Source organism: Glossina fuscipes, unplaced genomic scaffold, assembly GCF_014805625.2.
Source record: "Glossina fuscipes isolate IAEA_lab_2018 unplaced genomic scaffold, Yale_Gfus_2 106, whole genome shotgun sequence".
NCBI lineage: Eukaryota > Metazoa > Arthropoda > Insecta > Diptera > Glossinidae > Glossina > Glossina fuscipes.
Window position 1 is genome coordinate 314,548 of NW_023998449.1, and position 17,752 is coordinate 332,299.

The 17,752-nt window shown below is 33.0% G+C and overlaps 1 protein-coding gene and 1 long non-coding RNA gene across 12 annotated transcripts; one reads left to right on the plus strand and one right to left on the minus strand.

Annotated features, from left to right (window-relative positions):
- The first annotated feature begins 6,082 nt into the window (after positions 1-6,082).
- Positions 6,083-8,074, plus strand: LOC119638656. Its single transcript, XR_005247472.1, has 2 exons — positions 6,083-7,165; positions 7,298-8,074. It is a non-coding gene; the product is annotated as an uncharacterized LOC119638656 (long non-coding RNA).
- Positions 8,019-17,240, minus strand: LOC119638655 (ran-binding protein 9). 11 transcript variants are annotated; one of them, XM_038035567.1, is made up of 15 exons: positions 16,937-17,223; positions 16,357-16,768; positions 14,155-14,587; positions 13,011-13,929; positions 12,762-12,938; positions 12,505-12,695; positions 12,255-12,442; positions 12,089-12,201; positions 11,876-12,027; positions 11,439-11,809; positions 10,674-10,807; positions 9,520-9,585; positions 9,315-9,454; positions 9,145-9,256; positions 8,949-9,085 (listed from the first exon to the last, which is right to left on the minus strand). In XM_038035567.1, the coding sequence occupies exons 3-15, from the start codon at positions 14,551-14,553 to the stop codon at positions 8,949-8,951; spliced, it is 3,099 nt and encodes a 1,032-aa protein (XP_037891495.1). In that variant the 5' UTR covers positions 14,554-14,587; positions 16,357-16,768; positions 16,937-17,223. The 11 variants fall into 11 exon arrangements, with proteins under 11 accessions (XP_037891490.1, XP_037891495.1, XP_037891494.1 ...); XM_038035566.1 differs by having other exon boundaries at positions 13,011-13,932; XM_038035562.1 differs by having other exon boundaries at positions 8,019-9,085; positions 13,011-14,587; positions 16,937-17,226.
- Positions 17,241-17,752: the final 512 nt, after the last annotated feature.

The window sequence follows — 17,752 nt, forward strand, 5'->3', positions numbered from 1 at the left end:
ATAATATAAAATTGTAAGTAATACCATCAAGCAACACTTACAAATATCAACAAGAAATCAAAGCAAACTAATTTTATAGTGTCTTTGAATTGGGCGAAATAAAATTAAGAAATTTTGTGAACTATTAGTTGAATGCTGGGTCATTTCAAAATTTTTGACTATAGAACTAGTGTTTAAAAAGTAACAAAACCATACGTAGTTTTAAATAATTTTTTAATAGTGTCGTCAACAAATAACAATGGTTAGCATTGTGAAGAATAGATTTCGAGTTTGACCGTTATACGTTTAAGTAAAGCATACTGAAGAAAGAAAAGATTGCAAAATAAGCCGCAAAATTTTGAGAACGTATTAAGGCCAAACGAGGGTAATTTGCGAAACATGGTTCGGCGAGTAGGTGAATCAAAATTTGGACAAACAAAAAAAAGAAGATCGGAAGATTGCAGTGCAGAATTGCATGAAGGATTGGGTGTTACGTTGATATTGTGTAAATGATTACCACATTTGGTGTGGTTGAATACTGATCTGTTGGTAAGGCATACAACGTCGCGGCCCAGATTGAAAAATGATGTTTTATTGAAAACAATATGCAATAAGTTCTTTAAATTGTTTATTTCCGTAAGAAATTTTTTGCCATTATAAAACATCAACGGTAAATATTAAAATGACGAGAAAAAGTTTTTAAAAATATTTCATCAAATAACCGCAAAAGATTTAAAAAAAAAAATGTCACTCTATACAGGTAAACCAAGAACAGACAAAATGGCAATTTGCGTAAAAGAAAATAAATCAGAATTTTCCGGAAAATATCCACAGCGTCAATGAAACAATTTATCATTTTTCTAAATCAACTTTCTATAAAAAAGCCTTTAAAAGCAAAAGTCGTACGAAAATTTCTTAAACACTTGCTATAGGAAATTTTCAGTTTTTTAGTTGACATCATTACTTTAAAAAAAAAAAAATCAGTTGATCCGATATAGAGGTGTGTAACATTAAAAAAATAAAAAGTGGTTTGTTAAAGAGACAAATTCTACTGACTGATAGCAAATTTAAAATAGCTAGACAGTCAAACCGTACAATAGTCTCTGGAATGAACCGGTTGATTTTAAGGCGATTCATTTGTCACCGTGACATCTTCAGTTATATAAAGCGCTGCGACATCTCCAGGTATACAATATCTTATTTTTAAGCAACAACATTTTCTTCTGTACTATTATTTTGTATATTGTGCAAACCGATCGAGGAGGGGAAAGTACAGTAGAATACCCGTCGGACGCAATTTCCGTCCGTCAGTTTATTTTTATATAGGCGTAGTACGTGTGTTTCTTTTAGATCTAACCCTATGTGCATTGTCCGTCAGATGAAAATGTAAAACACCTCCATATCTCCCGAAGTAGCTAGCTCAGCAATGACACGTGCATCCATCTCTACAGTCTGTAACGTCCGCGAACAAATTCCCGTCAGTTTTTGTCGTAAGTGTAGTAATAACGGCAAGTCGTTATGCAAAAGCGTATGATCACAAAAATAGCGGCTTGCCCTATGCACAAACAGGTCAAGCGAGAGAAAAATGAAACAATTTGAAACAAGAGAGCGAGAAAATTATGCTTGAGTTTTCGGTGGTTGTTTTTTTGGCTACGAGAGGTTTTGAGTTGTGAAGGAGATCGGTTGGAATGCGATGGTCACGTTTAAATCTGAATAATTGACCTTTTTTGTAGTAACAATTTATTAAAAATGAAAGAGGGGGAAAAAAAGGAAAGTACAATTAAAAATTTGTTTTACTTGTAAACGTTATCAGTACGAGTTTTTTAAACCGATAAAAGTGTTAATAAAGGCATAAGAAATATTAATAAGAAAAAGATTCATAATATCTTAGGCACAAAGTGAAATTCAGTATAAGAAAAGAAACGAAATGCAAAGCACAGAAAAGATATAAGCGACAATATTGTTAAAAAGAAAAAGCATATCCATTATGAAACTTACTACGCTAACGTACTATAAGAAAGATTTTTTAGGTAAATTGAACAAAAAAAACACATAATACTAAAGTGATTAAAATGTACAATTGCAAACAAAAAACGAGGAAATAAACAAATGATAAACCAAGACAGTTTACGTATATATACGTAGAGATGTGTAGTTCCGCTCCTAACGCAAAGAAAATTGTTCTAGAGGGATCTACGATGAGTATAAAGTGTAAAAGCCGAAGTACCACTAAAAATAGTAACTGATTCTACATTTTCCTAAGTCAAAAAGAAATAAACAAATGATAAACCAAGACAGTTTACGTATATATACGTAGAGATGTGTAGTTCCGCTCCTAATGCAAAGAAAATTGTTCTAGAGGGATCTACGATGAGTATAAAGTGTAAAAGCCGAAGTACCACTAAAAATAGTAACTGATTCTACATTTTTCTAAGTCAAAAGGTTATTTACTGAAATTAAAGCTTAATTATAATGAAAATTCAAAAGAAAATGACCAAAAACATTTTGTATACTATTCCTCGGAATTTTTAGTCAAACGTTATTACAAGTTTTGTGTCTAATTACATAATTTCCTCATAATGAATAATTTATAACAACAAGAAATAAGTCATTTAGTAAAAGGAATGCATTTGCCAAAAGTGAAAGAAAAGAAAAAGAAAGAATACGTTGAAGAGCAAATAAATTAACGTACCGAAAGAAAAAGCAATCCTTTAGCAATAACAAATTTCTAGTTGAAAAGTAAAAAAAGAAACATATGTGGATATGTTAACAACTATTTAGTTATACTACTGCTAAATTGTATTTATTTTACTTGCTGGTGTTGTAATGACTATTTAAAAGTTTAAGTTTTCGTTTTTTATGCATATGCACAATTCTAAACTTGAACTAGAACCTGCAGACTGACTTACACAGGACAGCAAAAAAGAAGCCGATTAAAGGCATTTATTTTGCTGTCAGTTTATATAAACATATTTATTTTTTTTTTTGTAATGCGACACAGCGGGCCCAGAGAAAGCAGGCAACCGCTCTGCCGTCTACGAGCTAGGACGCGTTACAAGTCTTGAAGTGGCACTTTAAAAATAATAAAGTGTGAAGTCAATATTTGCAAAGGCCTTTAAGGACTTTCAAACGTGGATGATATAATATATTTATTGCTTTTTTTAAAATTTTTTAAATAACAAAATTAACTTCATACACATTAAATTAAGTTTTTGGAAAACATCTTTAGTACAATTTCTCCTTTTTTTAAAATTTGATGACTTTTGTGTTCCCTTTTATATTTTTATTAAAACATTGTTGCAATCCAGTTTTTTTTTGTTTTTTTTTTTTTTTTTGATCATTCTCCATGCTCTGTTTATTCCACAACAACCCCGCAGTCCACGAATGTTTCAAGTACAACAAAATTCTTCCGTAAGGTCTTCTTGGTTTTAACAATCCGCTGCAAGGTAGCATTTTTTAAAGTATGTTACAAAATAAAAATCAAATGTTTCGACAGTGGTGTGCATTTCACTCCACTAGTAAATTTTACGTGCATTTTTTTTGTTTTTAATTAATTTTTATTTGCTTAGAAGCACCAGTGTAAGAGGTATATCGTCTGCGGATGACATGTCGAATACAGCTAAAAAGAGCAAGTGAGAACACGGACGCGATTTATCATCTACAAATTTCACATTTGTTTTCTTTTTTAGTTCTTCTTTTTTTTGTTTTCCCTTAATTTGACAAATATGAGAGATTGTATTTAAAAGCTATTGTGCTTACGTGATCCCAAAAAACCAATAATCATCAACCTATGATGAATGCACACGCATCGCAAACGCTATCCCAAATCAAGCTAAAAACGAAAATATAAAATGACCTTGAAGTACGTGATTACTTCCAAGTATACGTAATTCCTTTTTTACACGATAGATAGATTCCCAAAAAATTCGTGTAAAAAATGCAGGTAAAAAAAGATATTGCCTAAATGGAAAAATACTAAATTCGTTCCACAACTAAGAAAGCAATGCACAATGTTAAAAATTCTTGTTAGAGTTCACTTCCGAATTTATTTCGTGCGGACAAGTTTTAATTCACAATACATTAAGTCTTTGCTTTATGCATAATTCAGGGTGTCCCGCTCATATATATACATAATCCACATAATTCAAGTGAATTGTGAAAAGTATAGCACGAAGTTACAATGTGAAGAATGACAATGAAAAAATTCATAGAAACCCCCCCAAAAAAAAAAATGTATCAGAAAAATTCAGTTAAAAACCTTTTTAAAAAGATGCAGAGAATATTGAAAACCGTGTTAAAACAAAGCTATTCTTGTGAAAAGAAAATTTTTTATTTTTAGCTTGTGTTAAATCGAGTTTCGTGTAGAAAGAAAATTTTAATAAAGTGTCAAAGCGCAATAGATTCAAATGTATGATATTTGCTCTTTTACTACTACATTTTCTTATTAATGCGACTCTGCCAATGATAATGCAAAACGTGAGCTAATTTTATCCCAAATGACAGAAATTAGAAAATGTATTTGATAGCTTTTGTCCCATTAAATAGTAATCTCCTATCAAATAAAAATCCAAAGTCTATGAACGAGTCTATGTTTTCCAACTTTTGCGAATCAATGAAATTTTGAATGACTTCCTTTCATAAAATTTAAGGAGTGCCTTATAACGAAATTATTTAAGTCAATTGGAACCTGATACGAAAGTTCGCAGATGAGAATTTCATCTATTAAATTCGTCAGTTTTAATTCTTCTTTCGTCTAACTGAAAGCGAGCAAGATAGTAGAGCGTTGAGGTCAGACCATACTTTACAAATTATGCTAGTTTACAGAACTAAAAAAGCAGTATAACTAATAAATAACCAAATGATGAGACTTGGAAAGTGTGATGATGTAGGGTGAGTAATATGAATACGCTGGACGCTAGCAAAATTGAAATCTGTATTTACTTTCTTTCTGAAAATATACAGACGGCCTAAAGGGGTTGACACGATAATACGTTATTCCTGATTTCGTATTGGCACTTCAACTTCACCGGGTTTTTATAACACTTTTTGGCAATTGGCAAATGGGTTTGCACGAATACATACAAATAAAACAAAAAGAAAAAAGGCCCCAAGAAGTGATTATCGTTTTTTTTAAATTCTAAAGTGATTTATCTAATCTTTATCTATCATTTGCGTCTGTGATTTGCCTTACTTCGTAGGCAATAAAAAACAAGCAATTAAGACAATTTGTTTGAAAGTCAAATTGTTCTATTAGAGAGTGGATGGATCAATTAGTGCACAAAAAGGCTCTCGATTTTGTTTGTGTTTATGTCGACTATATTGTTTTATTTTATTTATATTTTATGGCGGCCGACCCCGGGTAACTTGTAGGGCAACGAATAGTTCCTGCTAGCGCTAAGAATTTTTTCTCGATAGCTACCATAAAATTTCTCGCACGTAAAATTGCCGTCGAGAAGGGTATTGAATGACAAAAGAAAATAAAATATTGTTAAGAAAGGCACTTGCTTAACACGAATAAGGGATATAAAAAAACTGTCTAACATGATTGACAACAGATATTCCAAAATTTTGAGATTTCAAAAAGTAATGATTTAATCATTGTGCTGAAGACAAAGGTCCATCAATTTCCAAATAAATTAAGAATCCCCCGTCGAATACCAAATAAAGACAGAAAAATTACAAAACATGGAAATATTTATAATAACGCTAACGTCATGTCATTCTTTAAACACAAATTTTGGAGTTAATATCCGATAAAAAAAATGCTGCACAAAAAGAAGCCTAGTTCATTCAGAATACAATGCGGGCCAAAAATTTGTATATTGGATCAACCTAAAAGAATACATTTTATTATGTAAGGAATGTTATGTTAAATGCAAACCCTATAAAACCTTACTCCCGAAATAATAAGAAAACAGGGCTACTTCCATTTTCTAATATACTCGTTTGTGCGGCCGCACGATATATGCATGTAGTTGCTCAGTTTGCATATGTGTATAAATAAGTTTTGAGGGATTTATAAAAGATGGCTTTGGCCCATTCACACAAGAGCCGCGAATGCCTATAAACAATATGCACGAATTTTTCTAAGGAAACATTTTGTAGACAGATGGTAAGGTAATAGCGAGAGTAGCATTCACACACCTAGGGGTTACCAAATCATACGATTCAGTACCTGGGTTAGCGTTGTACAGAATCATACCGAGTAGCGGTAAAACAAATGGAAAAAGGGTAGGCATACAAGCAAACACTAGCAATAAAATCATACGAGCTGGTACGTAAGATAGTATTAACGCTAAATATACATAAGAGAAGCATTTTTATAAAAGTCAGAGCTGAACAAATATGTTCGATCGAACCTAAGTTAGCATACAGATGTGTAAGAATATCGTCATAATACATATGTAAGTGAATATAGTCTAAAACATGTAATGGGACAGCGATGGTGATCGCAACTATAAAAGAGCGTTTCGCACCACGCTCAGTCTTTCAGTTGTGTGGTAGCAACCAAGCAAACTCGCGCTACGGAAACGTGGAAAAGTAAATATAATAATAATCGTTCAAATAAGAAATATTAAAACGTTAAGGTCGGATCACCACGCTGGTTTTTTTTCTCCTACTCCTCTTAAGATCGCTGATCATTGTAATAATAAATAGAAACATAAGAACAAAACCGAAGGTCCAAGTTATTTTTATACTATAAATTTTCTTGGAAAGAGTCCTGGATTAGCTGAGTATACCCTGCCCAAGACGACTCGTTACAGGGTAATGTATTTAAAAACAAACGTGTGGTTGTGGATTCCATGTGCAGAAAAGCAAGGCTGAAAAGCAATGCAGTGAAATGTTTGCTGACCGGGCTACAAGGCAAAACGTACCTGAAGCGGGTAAAGGGACTGACGCTTTTCGTTGTCCCATCGCTAATAAAAGCAAAAGAAATTTTGAGTCTGCTTTTAAAAGAAGTGGCCGCTCAAGCAACTATTTAACACATTCGAGTTCTTTTGTAGCAACACAAAAAATTATATATATATCCTATCTGGTTATGGCAAAAATAGTTAAACAATGTATGAAAAAGACATACCCTTCTGGCTATTTTCATAAGTTCACTAGTTCGAAGTTGAGCTTGGTCATCGGTTTAATAAATTATTTTAGCGCTCTCTCTCTCTTCTGACATGTGTTTTTGAAGAAGGTAGGTCGAATATTTTTATCGTTTGTAAGATAATACTCGTCTTCTTTAAAAGCAATAAATCTTCTCTGTTGAATTTAATATTTCATATTCCATAATATCCTGATGAAAATTGCCAATTGCAACACCCAAAAGCAAGCGTTAGAGACTCAATAAGGCATATATCCAGCATCAAACAATGAATCGACTTCAGCAAACTCCATAGTAGCAAATAAATTTCTGGCCGCAAAAGCGACTCCGTCTTCAAAATTCGCAAACGCATTGGATCTTGGTACACGCATGTGGAAAGTGGGCCACATCCGCCAAATGACGCGTTTACTGTGCAATATAAATTAAGAACATAGGAAGCTTTCAAAATTAAACATGGGTGGAGCAGTGAATATTTAAATATTCCATTTTGCCGTAAAGGCGATAGAATGAAAAATACTCGGCCTAAGGCGAAATTCGAGTAAACGTAATCTTCTTGCTTCTAATTTGAAAAAAAGACTGGCAATTTTTTATCTGGATAATTCATAATAATTTATATATGTATATATTGTTGTTTTCTTAATTCGTAATTATTTATTAATTAACTTATTTCTTGTTGTCTCTAACAATCTTAAAATTGCTTTGACTGCTTTTAGAATATTTTTACATAGAAATTATTTCGATTGAAGCTACTTTAAACCCTTCTCGATGGTTTTTGTAACAAGAGACGCGTTCTTTGCTTTTCTTTAGATATACCTTTTTATATACGTTTGCATGTATATATATAAACAAAACTAAATAGTAGATTGTATGTTTTGAATTGTTGTTTTATATTATTGCTGTCGACTTGTTTGTTTAGAATTCTCTTTTAATTTCCTTTTTTTAAATATAATATTTGTAAAAGACATCAATTTAAGCTAATTTATATTGATTACACTTCCGTAATTGTAATTAATGCACCTTATGGTACATAAGCAAATTCTACATTTTTTAATCATTACCACTGATTTTCTTTTAAAATTACTTTAAATTATTAATTACACACGAACAACACTTTAAGTTTAATTCAAGATTTTTTGTTGTGGTTGCTGCTGGCATTGATTTCATTTCTAAATATGATTACTGTTGTTGTTAATATTTTATATAATCATTGATTTAAAATACACTAAAAATATATGCGCTTAAAAGCTAATAGATTTGCCTTTTTTCTTAAATTTAAAAAATTTGTATTTATTTTTTTCAATACAAAGTTAAGATATAAGCAAAACTTTCTTTGTAGCATACACGATTATAGCTGAAGTAAAAATTTGACTACATATCTTTTTTTTTAAACCGAAGTTAATAATTTTAAAAATATTTAAATGAAAAATTAATGTGTTTTAAGAGAAACCATGGAAAATCGTTCCTATACTTTGGATTATTTTATATAAATATAGAGTTGTTCAAGAAAAAAATTGTACAAGTTTTTTCCAAATGTTTCTGTTTTAATAAAAATATTTCTTTTGTTTTTTAAGAATAGGGTTGAAATTAACGGCATGAAATCTTTTAAAATAGTAGGTTTTTGTTTCTGTATTGAACTCAATTAAAACAAGATGGAGGATGTAGAGACGGTATTATTTTTACGGTTGGTTGTTGCTGATTTAGATTTTGTGTCATAAGCGTTACAGTTTGTAGTGAAATTTGCGATAACTGGTGGTAATTTGACCTTAAGATAAGAGGAGCTGGTAATGAAGGAATAACAGGAGTTGTAATCGGTTAAGGAGGAAATAGTAACAGTCGAGGGAATTTTTAGGCCCGATTTCAGCTAAAGTTGCGCGGGTCAATTCTTTGGGAACACATCGTTGATATTAACAAAAGCACAAGCTCCCAAAGAAGCTTGAGCCATGACTTTGAGTAGTTCATTGGCATGAGCTACACAATAATCCAAAGGAGGACGTCTAGGGTAGTACATGGATTCTGTAAAAACAGCAAAAAACCTTGTAGCCAATGTCCGTGCTATTAAACTCCTATCTTACCTAATATAGCTGAATTTAAAGCCGTGCAAACAGTCTCTCGTTTTGTGGGACATAGCTGCCAACCTAAAGGACTTGACCAGGGGTTTGAGTAAGCAATTAAGCTAAATGCATCCTGAAAGCATGGAAGCAAAATATATAAAATTTAAAAAATTAAACTTTTTTTAGCTTACTTGTAACATTTGACGATCTTCATCAGTCATTTTGTTTTCCTTTTCTAGTTGCTGGCCCATTTGTGATAAATCCTTGCCAAACTCCAATATTCTTTCGATGCCATTCGTACATTTTCGAGGAGTAGGTGCGATATCTACATCTTTTTTTAAGTAGAGTAAAAGACATTTTCTTAATTAGCAAAATGTGTGACAAATTTTAATTTACCCATTTCTTCATCGGTATCAATAGAATCGTTAAAATTGTTTGGGTTACCGTTTTTGCAAATTTCCCCTAAAAAAGAAAGTCTGATGTAATTTTAAGCAACAAAAAAAGTGAATGAATAGTTAAGTAAATGAATAAACAAAATTAAAGAGTAGATAAGTATTTTTCGTTTTTACTTTATTGGGTATATTGGCTATACAAATGCTAATTACTTAAGTGTCTACGTTATTGTCGTTTCCAAGGGTTGTAAGTGCGACTTTGCTCCCATAGGAGCTCTTCATAGGAGACACCAATCTTCGCTTGCTTCTTGAATATTCTTTATGGGTAAATTTGTTTTTTTTTTTAAAGAAAAATTTTTGCAAGTCATCAGAATCTGCGCGGTCGAAGACTAGAATTACTGAGTACGTTATTTTGATCCTTTTTAATTTCCAATGTTCAAAAAAATATTTATAAAGCACGTACCTTACGTAGTGAGCTGAAAATTTTTGGTGGTTATAATTTCTGCGAAAAGACATTTGAATGTACGGCAATCAGTTCTTTGAACCCCTAATTTTCCAGATTGCCGATGACAGATACATAATTCTATCAAACGGAACTATTTTGATTTTATGCGGAATGGCCACAGTGAAGAAAGGAAGCTAACACTCGACACAAACATTCTTTTTGCTCAAATAATTTTGATGAGAACTTGGGTAGTAAGTTTGCCGAAACACCATTACGGGATAGAAAATTGCATACGATAATATGAAAAGTTTGCTGGTGTTTTTTTGAAGGTTATCTCAAAATAGAACCGTTTGTCAATCTTTGGTTTTTAATCAGTCAAAAAACATTTCTACACTATCAAAATTTCAACTTAATTTTCACAACTGCAGCAATTCGGCATAAAAAGAGTCTTGGGGACGCCAATCTCAGGAATCGGCCAACGCCAACACGGCTTACGTTTGACGCTAAGTCAACGATTCGAAAACGCGCATCATGCTGCTTATTCCTTCACTCCACATTTTTCATATATAACGTTAACTAAAGAACTATTTTAAGGTCTAAGTTATATTAGGAACAAGTATAAAGTATAAATCTGCAATTTTTAACATTCTAATTTACTTCATTCGGGTAATTAATGGAGCAAAAAACTATATGTTTTTGAAATTAATTCTCACCATTTGTCGTATGTCCATTGCTTTCCATTTCGACATCGTTCATATAATCATTATCATTACATTTACTAGCATTTGTTGTGGAGATTCCACCGGAAGTTGAACGTTGATCAACTAAATTACTGGAAAATTTAACACTGTTAACATCTTTAGAAATTAACAAGTAATTTAGACGAGTGTATGTAAATTTTAAAGTTTTCTGTCAGCTGTTGTTGAGTTGATTGGTCGATTCGGAGAAATTTTACGCATAACTTTATGGAACTCTGCATTCAAAAAGTATTGAGTTTAGTAAAAGAATTAGAAAAGTTTAGGTAGTTTTCCTGTATAATTTAAGAAATGAAATAGTAATATTGCATGTAACATTTGCTATTAAATTATGCTACGCCAAATTCAAGATTCTAATATCTGTTACGAATATTTGGAGAATGCAACATTTGCAGCATCTTTTTTTTGTGTTATTATATGTTTAGAATCAATGCAATAAGTTTTCCGTTAAAAGCGGTAAAGATATGATTCATTTAATCAGAATTTCACTCCGATCAAGTATATGCATAATTTTATCGTTTCCTGATATTTCTGATAAATTTACTAGCCCAAATTGTCTTCTTGAAGTGTGAAGCGAAAATAAATTAAATATATTAAATCAAACTTGTCTTCGGGTCATAAGAACACTGTAGAACCGTGTTACTAGGAACCTTGCAAGAGTTAATATTGCCCGTTGCTCTGGTGGTTTATTAGAACGCGTAACATTAAGTGAATTGTACTTACGTTTGATTTTTTAACTCATTATCTGCATTTATCACAGCTGTATGTTTTGAGTTCTGTGCATTATTTGTAGTTTCTGTTATTGTTACCATATTTATTGACGTACTATCATCATTCTCCTTTTCATTACCATTATCTTTACTCTGGTTTTGTAGTTGTGTGGTGCCATTTGAACTGATATCACGACTGTTGCCGTTTTGATAAGATTTTGTTGACTGTATAACTGAAGTTTGATTAGGTGGTGCTGTTGTTGTTGCAGCTGATGAAGCAGCCGATTGATTTGAAGCAAATATCTCAGTTTGTGTCGTACCTGCATGATGTGTGGTGGCAACACTTGCTTTTAAAACAGGTGCTGTTTTGTTACTAGGGCAGTGCTGGGAAGCAGAATTTTTTGTAAATGAAAATTACACAAATAAGTACGACAAATATGCGTGCTCTACCTCGACATCGGAGCCGTTAATCATTTCTATGAATTGCCTGCATTTCAGCATAAACCAGAGATTTTTATTACTTTCCAACAGGCCGGGATAAGAATGTAAGGTGTGGTCAATCGCTTGTCCCATTTTGCCAGACATAATCAACTTTAAAATTTCTGTGGTATAGAATTTTTACACATAAATCTATGCTTTTAAGTCATCTAATGGAAGGCATACTTTGTCGGTTGCGTATGGAGGCCATGTCTTCACGGATAGTTTGCCCGGTAGTGCGGAAAAAAGCTTCAGCCGTTCGACTGTAACCATTATGCACCAAATAGGAAGAGACCATCCTGTTAAATAAACATGAGTAATTTAAAATTTTGGATATAAAGATTTCAAATACTTCTGCAATAAAGTGGTAGGATCATCGTGATCACTTGGCAAAGGAAAATCGTATATGGTAGCTTTCATATCGGCCCGCAATTGTTTCATTAATTCTTCAATTTGATCAAACTTGAAAGGTTCTTGCCCAAAATTTGCATCGACTTCTTCTCCTGGCGCCTGTAAACCAACCGTTGGATATAATTTGCTCTGAAATTAAATAAATATGGGTTAAAATGTTCGAATGTTCTGTTCGATTAGCAGAAACTTACTGGTAAATCTCGGAAAGCGATGCCCAAATCAATACCATTTTTGGTGTAGAAGCAAGTGTTATTCACAAAGTTAATACAACAACCTATAATGTCACCCGTGGTAAATGTCGGACCATACGATTGAGCATGACCTGCTGATGAAAATGAATTACCTTCAGCACCGTGGTAACCATATGATTCTTTGTCACATCCTGTGGAATTAGATCTCTCTTTAATCTTGTTCTACAATAGCAAATATGAAAAACCAATGGGCGTACCGGGTAATCTATTCATGCGAAACTGTTTTGCTGTTAAACCAATACCCATGTAACCATTTTTACTTTTCGATATAATTTTAACCTCAAAATAATATATACCGCATGCCGGTGGAATGGGATGAGCCGTGCGTACTGAAGCAGCCTCGTTCTGAGGTTTACCAACACCGACCGCGCCAGCTAAAAATTCGAAAAAAAAAATTACAAGTGTAAGGGAAAATCAGTGATGGACTTGAGAGATGCAAAACCGACCTTTATACTGAACTCTTAAGTTATTCTGTGACAATCCAATAGTTACGCATTTGTCATGAGAACTCCAACAGCGTGGCAAAGGAGTTTCTACTTCGTTAACATTCGGGTATAAAAGTTTTAAACGATCGACGATTTGAACACTGTTGGTGCCTGATGAGTTGGCGGCATTAGTATGGATGGCACTTGCGCCAACAGAAACGCCATTAGCACTTTCGCTAACGTTACTGAACATGGCCTCAGTGCTGTTTGGGATTTGATTTGTAACAGTACCACTAAAGTCGCAGTACGCGGGTAATCGCGGACGTGGGTGTGAATGTGTGTGTAAATTAAAGGGATGATGGTGATGATGATGATGACGGTGGTGGAATTGTTGCTGCTGTTGAGATTGTAATGAGTACAATGACGGAGGTGTATGGTAGTGTTGATAGTAGTGGTGCACGTAAGCGGAGGATGACGAGGAATAGGACGGTGTTTGTTTAGATTCTTCCGCTTGTTGTTGTTCTTGATGTAACAACAAAGGCAGTGATGTTGATGGTGAGTCGGTGTTACTCGTATGAGCACCAGAACCTGAAGCGGAAGTATCTAATGGTGGAGATGAAATGTGCCGCAACTGTTGTTGTTGTACTTCATTAACAGCGTTTAAGTCGATATTGAAATCGTTGTTATAGTTATCATCCAAACGTATACTATCTGGGTCTACAAGCTGCCTTTCTTGGTGTTGATCTTCACGGTTAGCATTGGCTACAATAGATTGCACAATTGCAGAGGCGTCGATAGTGTCGGCAATCAAATGTTGTTGTCCGTCATTAAATTGTCGAGATGCAATCACTGGTCTTTCTGGGTTCTGCGGAGCGGAGATTGCTTCGTTTAAGCTTAGGGAAGGAATTGAAGGTTGTAATGAAGCTTGATGATGCTGTTGCTGCTGGATGGTAAGAGAAGGAGAAGGAGAGTGCTCATGAATAAATGTTTGTTGACTCTGCGGCAATGCTAATGTTGACGTTAATGATTGTTGTTGTTGTTGTTGTTGTTGGCGTGTTATACCAGATGGTTCTAAAATGTGAGAAACTGACGATGACGACAATGGGGATGTAGTCGATGTTGAATTAGATGACGAAAGCGGTGTGGAAGCTAAAGAAAAATTAACCTGATTGGATTGATCGATGGAATTGACGGTGTTGCTGACATTAAACAAAAATGGGGCAAACGTTGTCTGGGGGGAAGAACTAGAAGAAGTGTGGCCTAATAATGTAGTTGGTGTCTGAACTAAAAGTGATGCCGTGGTAGTAAAAGGTATAACCGCCGTTCGCTGTTGTTCATCGCTCGGACGCCCTTCTGAATCGGCTCTAGATGTGACCGAAAACGGCTGCAAAGGCGTCAATTCTTCGTTGAATTCATTTTCATTTGTAGGTTCTTCATCATTCGCCTGGATAAACGGTAACAATGCTAGATTTCCTAAAATATTACTACTGCTGCTATTATTGCTGCTACTAGCCGAAGCTAACGACGGTGATGCATGTTGATCGTTTCCGTTTCCACTTTCCATTTTCGGTTAATTAGCAATTAGCCAACGAACAGTCCTATGTAATGAAGAAGAATGGGTTGAGTCGTTTGTTGAGAAGTATAATAAAAAATGGCTACAAAAGATTTTATAAACGTAGCGAAAAAATGTTGTATTTATGCTCAAAATGCCGAAGAAAGAAATAAAACACTTTTACATTGTTAACAACAACAACAACATCAATTTACATATATATTGATATGCTTTGTCGGTATTTTAATAACGCGGAAATAATGGTAAACAATTTTGAGCGAAGGCAGGCGGATAAAGCAAATGACGTTTGATTTTTTTTAAATTTCAAACCTGCTGGTTCCTGTTGGTTTCATTTGAACTGTTTCGGTGATCATGCCCTTTTTTGCTATTGACAATAACTCGCACTCGACATTGTTAAGTGGATTGTGAGTCAAAAAACGAACACATTTATGTGTTGTTCCAACTTTTTACAGAAAGCAACAAAAAGTACTAACGGTGCATATATTTTTGCCTCACTGAAAAAAAACTTTTCAGCTTTTCCTCGTTTCCTATTACTCTGTCGTATATTAAGTTCGTGCGGGCACATATAATTACCAGAACAGCGTAAAGTGAGGCCACAATTTAAGTTTCAATTATGTCTGTCCCTCTGATGTCTGTGCATGTATTTTTGTGGTTACTTTTCAGATCGCAATTTTCGCATATTTAGAATACTAATGTTTTTTTTTCGACGTAGTTGTACACCAAACAGGTCTATCTTGCGGTTTTAAGTTTTCAAGAAAAATAAGTCGTTGTGGCCAAAATGTAAAATCTTTAATATCTTATGACGACGACTGAGCCATGAGTGCAATTTTATGTAAATCGCAACTGCATTAAATGAATCTATTTTTTGCACATTAGCAAAAGTATGATGAAAATCAATCAATCTAACATAAAAGTTAGGTCAAATTTGAGTCACATGGATCTTTTTTGGACTGTAACCGTGAGAAGTGTGTGTTACATAGGTCCGCTTTTTTTTAAATATCACCAGTTCTTATGACAAGTCATGCTTTATTTTTATGGCGTAAATAGGTGAAAAGTAATTACATTTTCAAAAAAAAAAAGAAGAAAATTAAAGTTATGCTAAATGTAGCCCATGTCAATTGACGTTCAAGACTTTCTATGAAAGTAAAAAATGATTGAATATTATTAGACGAAATCGTGCGGAGTGGTGCTCAACTGCAGCCTATGCCTGGCAAAACTATTTTACTTGTCTTTTCTCCTCTAGTTTTTTTACGAATTGAATAACAATCAATTAACAATCCCTACGATCAAAATCAATAGTTGCACTTTGCTCCCTCTTTCACTTATTTTTCCTTCCATTAGGACTCACAATATTGGTGAAAACCAAGCAAACGGAAAACATTTAATATTTTTATTGCAAAAAAGGGAAATAATAAAGTGAGTATTATAAAACATATGCGCAATAAAATGGTCAAGGTTACGATGACCTAAATTTCATACTTATGTATAAATTTAATAATTATTTACAAAGCAAAACACGCGCACACACTGTTACTAATATTTCACTTAACAACAAATCTAATTTTCAGCTGAACTAAAAAACGCGTAAAAAGACATCCTAACGATGATGGCAACAGACGATGTGTGGTAAATAATAATGTCAACAACAGTGCAAACTCATTAAAGTAGGCAAAGTAATAAAAAAGACTTGGAAACTTAGAATATAGATATTTTAGAAAACATATGAGAATATTTTTAGACAATAAAAGTTTGTTAAGAAACGATATAAGAAGTTTGAGAATTTATAGAGCTCACGTATAAGAGAAAACGTAGAGTCATGCCCAGATTTTCATTGTATTCCTTTTCAGGCAACTATATACTCATGCACACACTCGCGCTCTTACACAAACTTACGAGTAGAAACGAAAAGTAATAACAAAATGTACTTGGAATCGCTAAATAAAACCAAAAATAATAACAAAATTCAAAAATTCAAAAACAACAACGTCCATAGTGAAATAAACCCCGAATAAGACGCAACACAGCACAAACTTCTTGCACTTATCAAAGTGATACACACTTTGCCATAAAATTTATTTTCTTTATGCGTAATTTCTTTTGCTTTATTCCTTTGTTCAAGATTTTCATTATTCATTTTTCAATTTTTTGATACAAAAATTTTCAATTTTTCAATTGTTTCTTCAACAATGTTTGCAGGTCCCTTTAACTAACAAATGAAAGAAAAATAATGTAATCGCATTATTTCTAATCGTCTTGATGCAGAGCTCGTTACTTGAATTAATATGAAAACCATTGTCCCAGAATTCTCAACCTTTCGTGAAGAATTTCTACACTTTTTTCTCACTTTTTACATCGATTTTCAATTACAATTCACCTTTGTGATCGTTTTTAAATTTCACTTTGAAAGACGCCTAATATATTTTGTGTTCACTTCTTGTTTCGTTTTTGTCACTTGATTGCAAAGTTTTCTATCCTTATTTGGCGAATTCTAATTATTGCGTTCTTTCCAAGCATAAGTAAAAATTCAAAACATTACGATTTTTTGGTTCCTTTCACTTAGTTTAACTTTTTTTGCTACTTTGTTTATTAAGAAAAAGTGCACACTTTTGAGTTTATTATTTTTCGATTTTTATTTAATAAAAACAACAAAAGGGAAACTTGTCTCTTATACTTCTACACACTGCATACTTGTCACTACTGCGATACCCGACGACCAATTTACACGAATAACGAACAATGCAATAGTGTTGCCAATGGCAAAGTAATTTGAATCCTAAAAAGGTGATACAGAATATAAAGGGCGTGCGATGAAAAGCCAACGAGTATTATTAAAAAATACATTTAAATAACGAAAGAAACGTCTTGTAAATAACATTTGTTTTTGTTTAAATTAACCTCGTTTTTTGAGTTGACATTATGTGCAAACAGATTTTGTGTAAACGTTTAACCTTTCTTTCTTCTTCCTCTTTGATACCTGAATTAACTAAATACTTAAACGAATACTCCATTAAAAATTATAAAATGGTTAAATTTTATACGTGTACAAACTTGGCCCCTCTTTCATTTTTTTAAAATTATTATTATTTTACCAGTAAAATGGAAAGCATTCAATTTGAAATAATAAATAAATCAAACATAAGCACAATATGAAAAATATTGAAAATAAAACATATGTTGAAAAAAATTAATT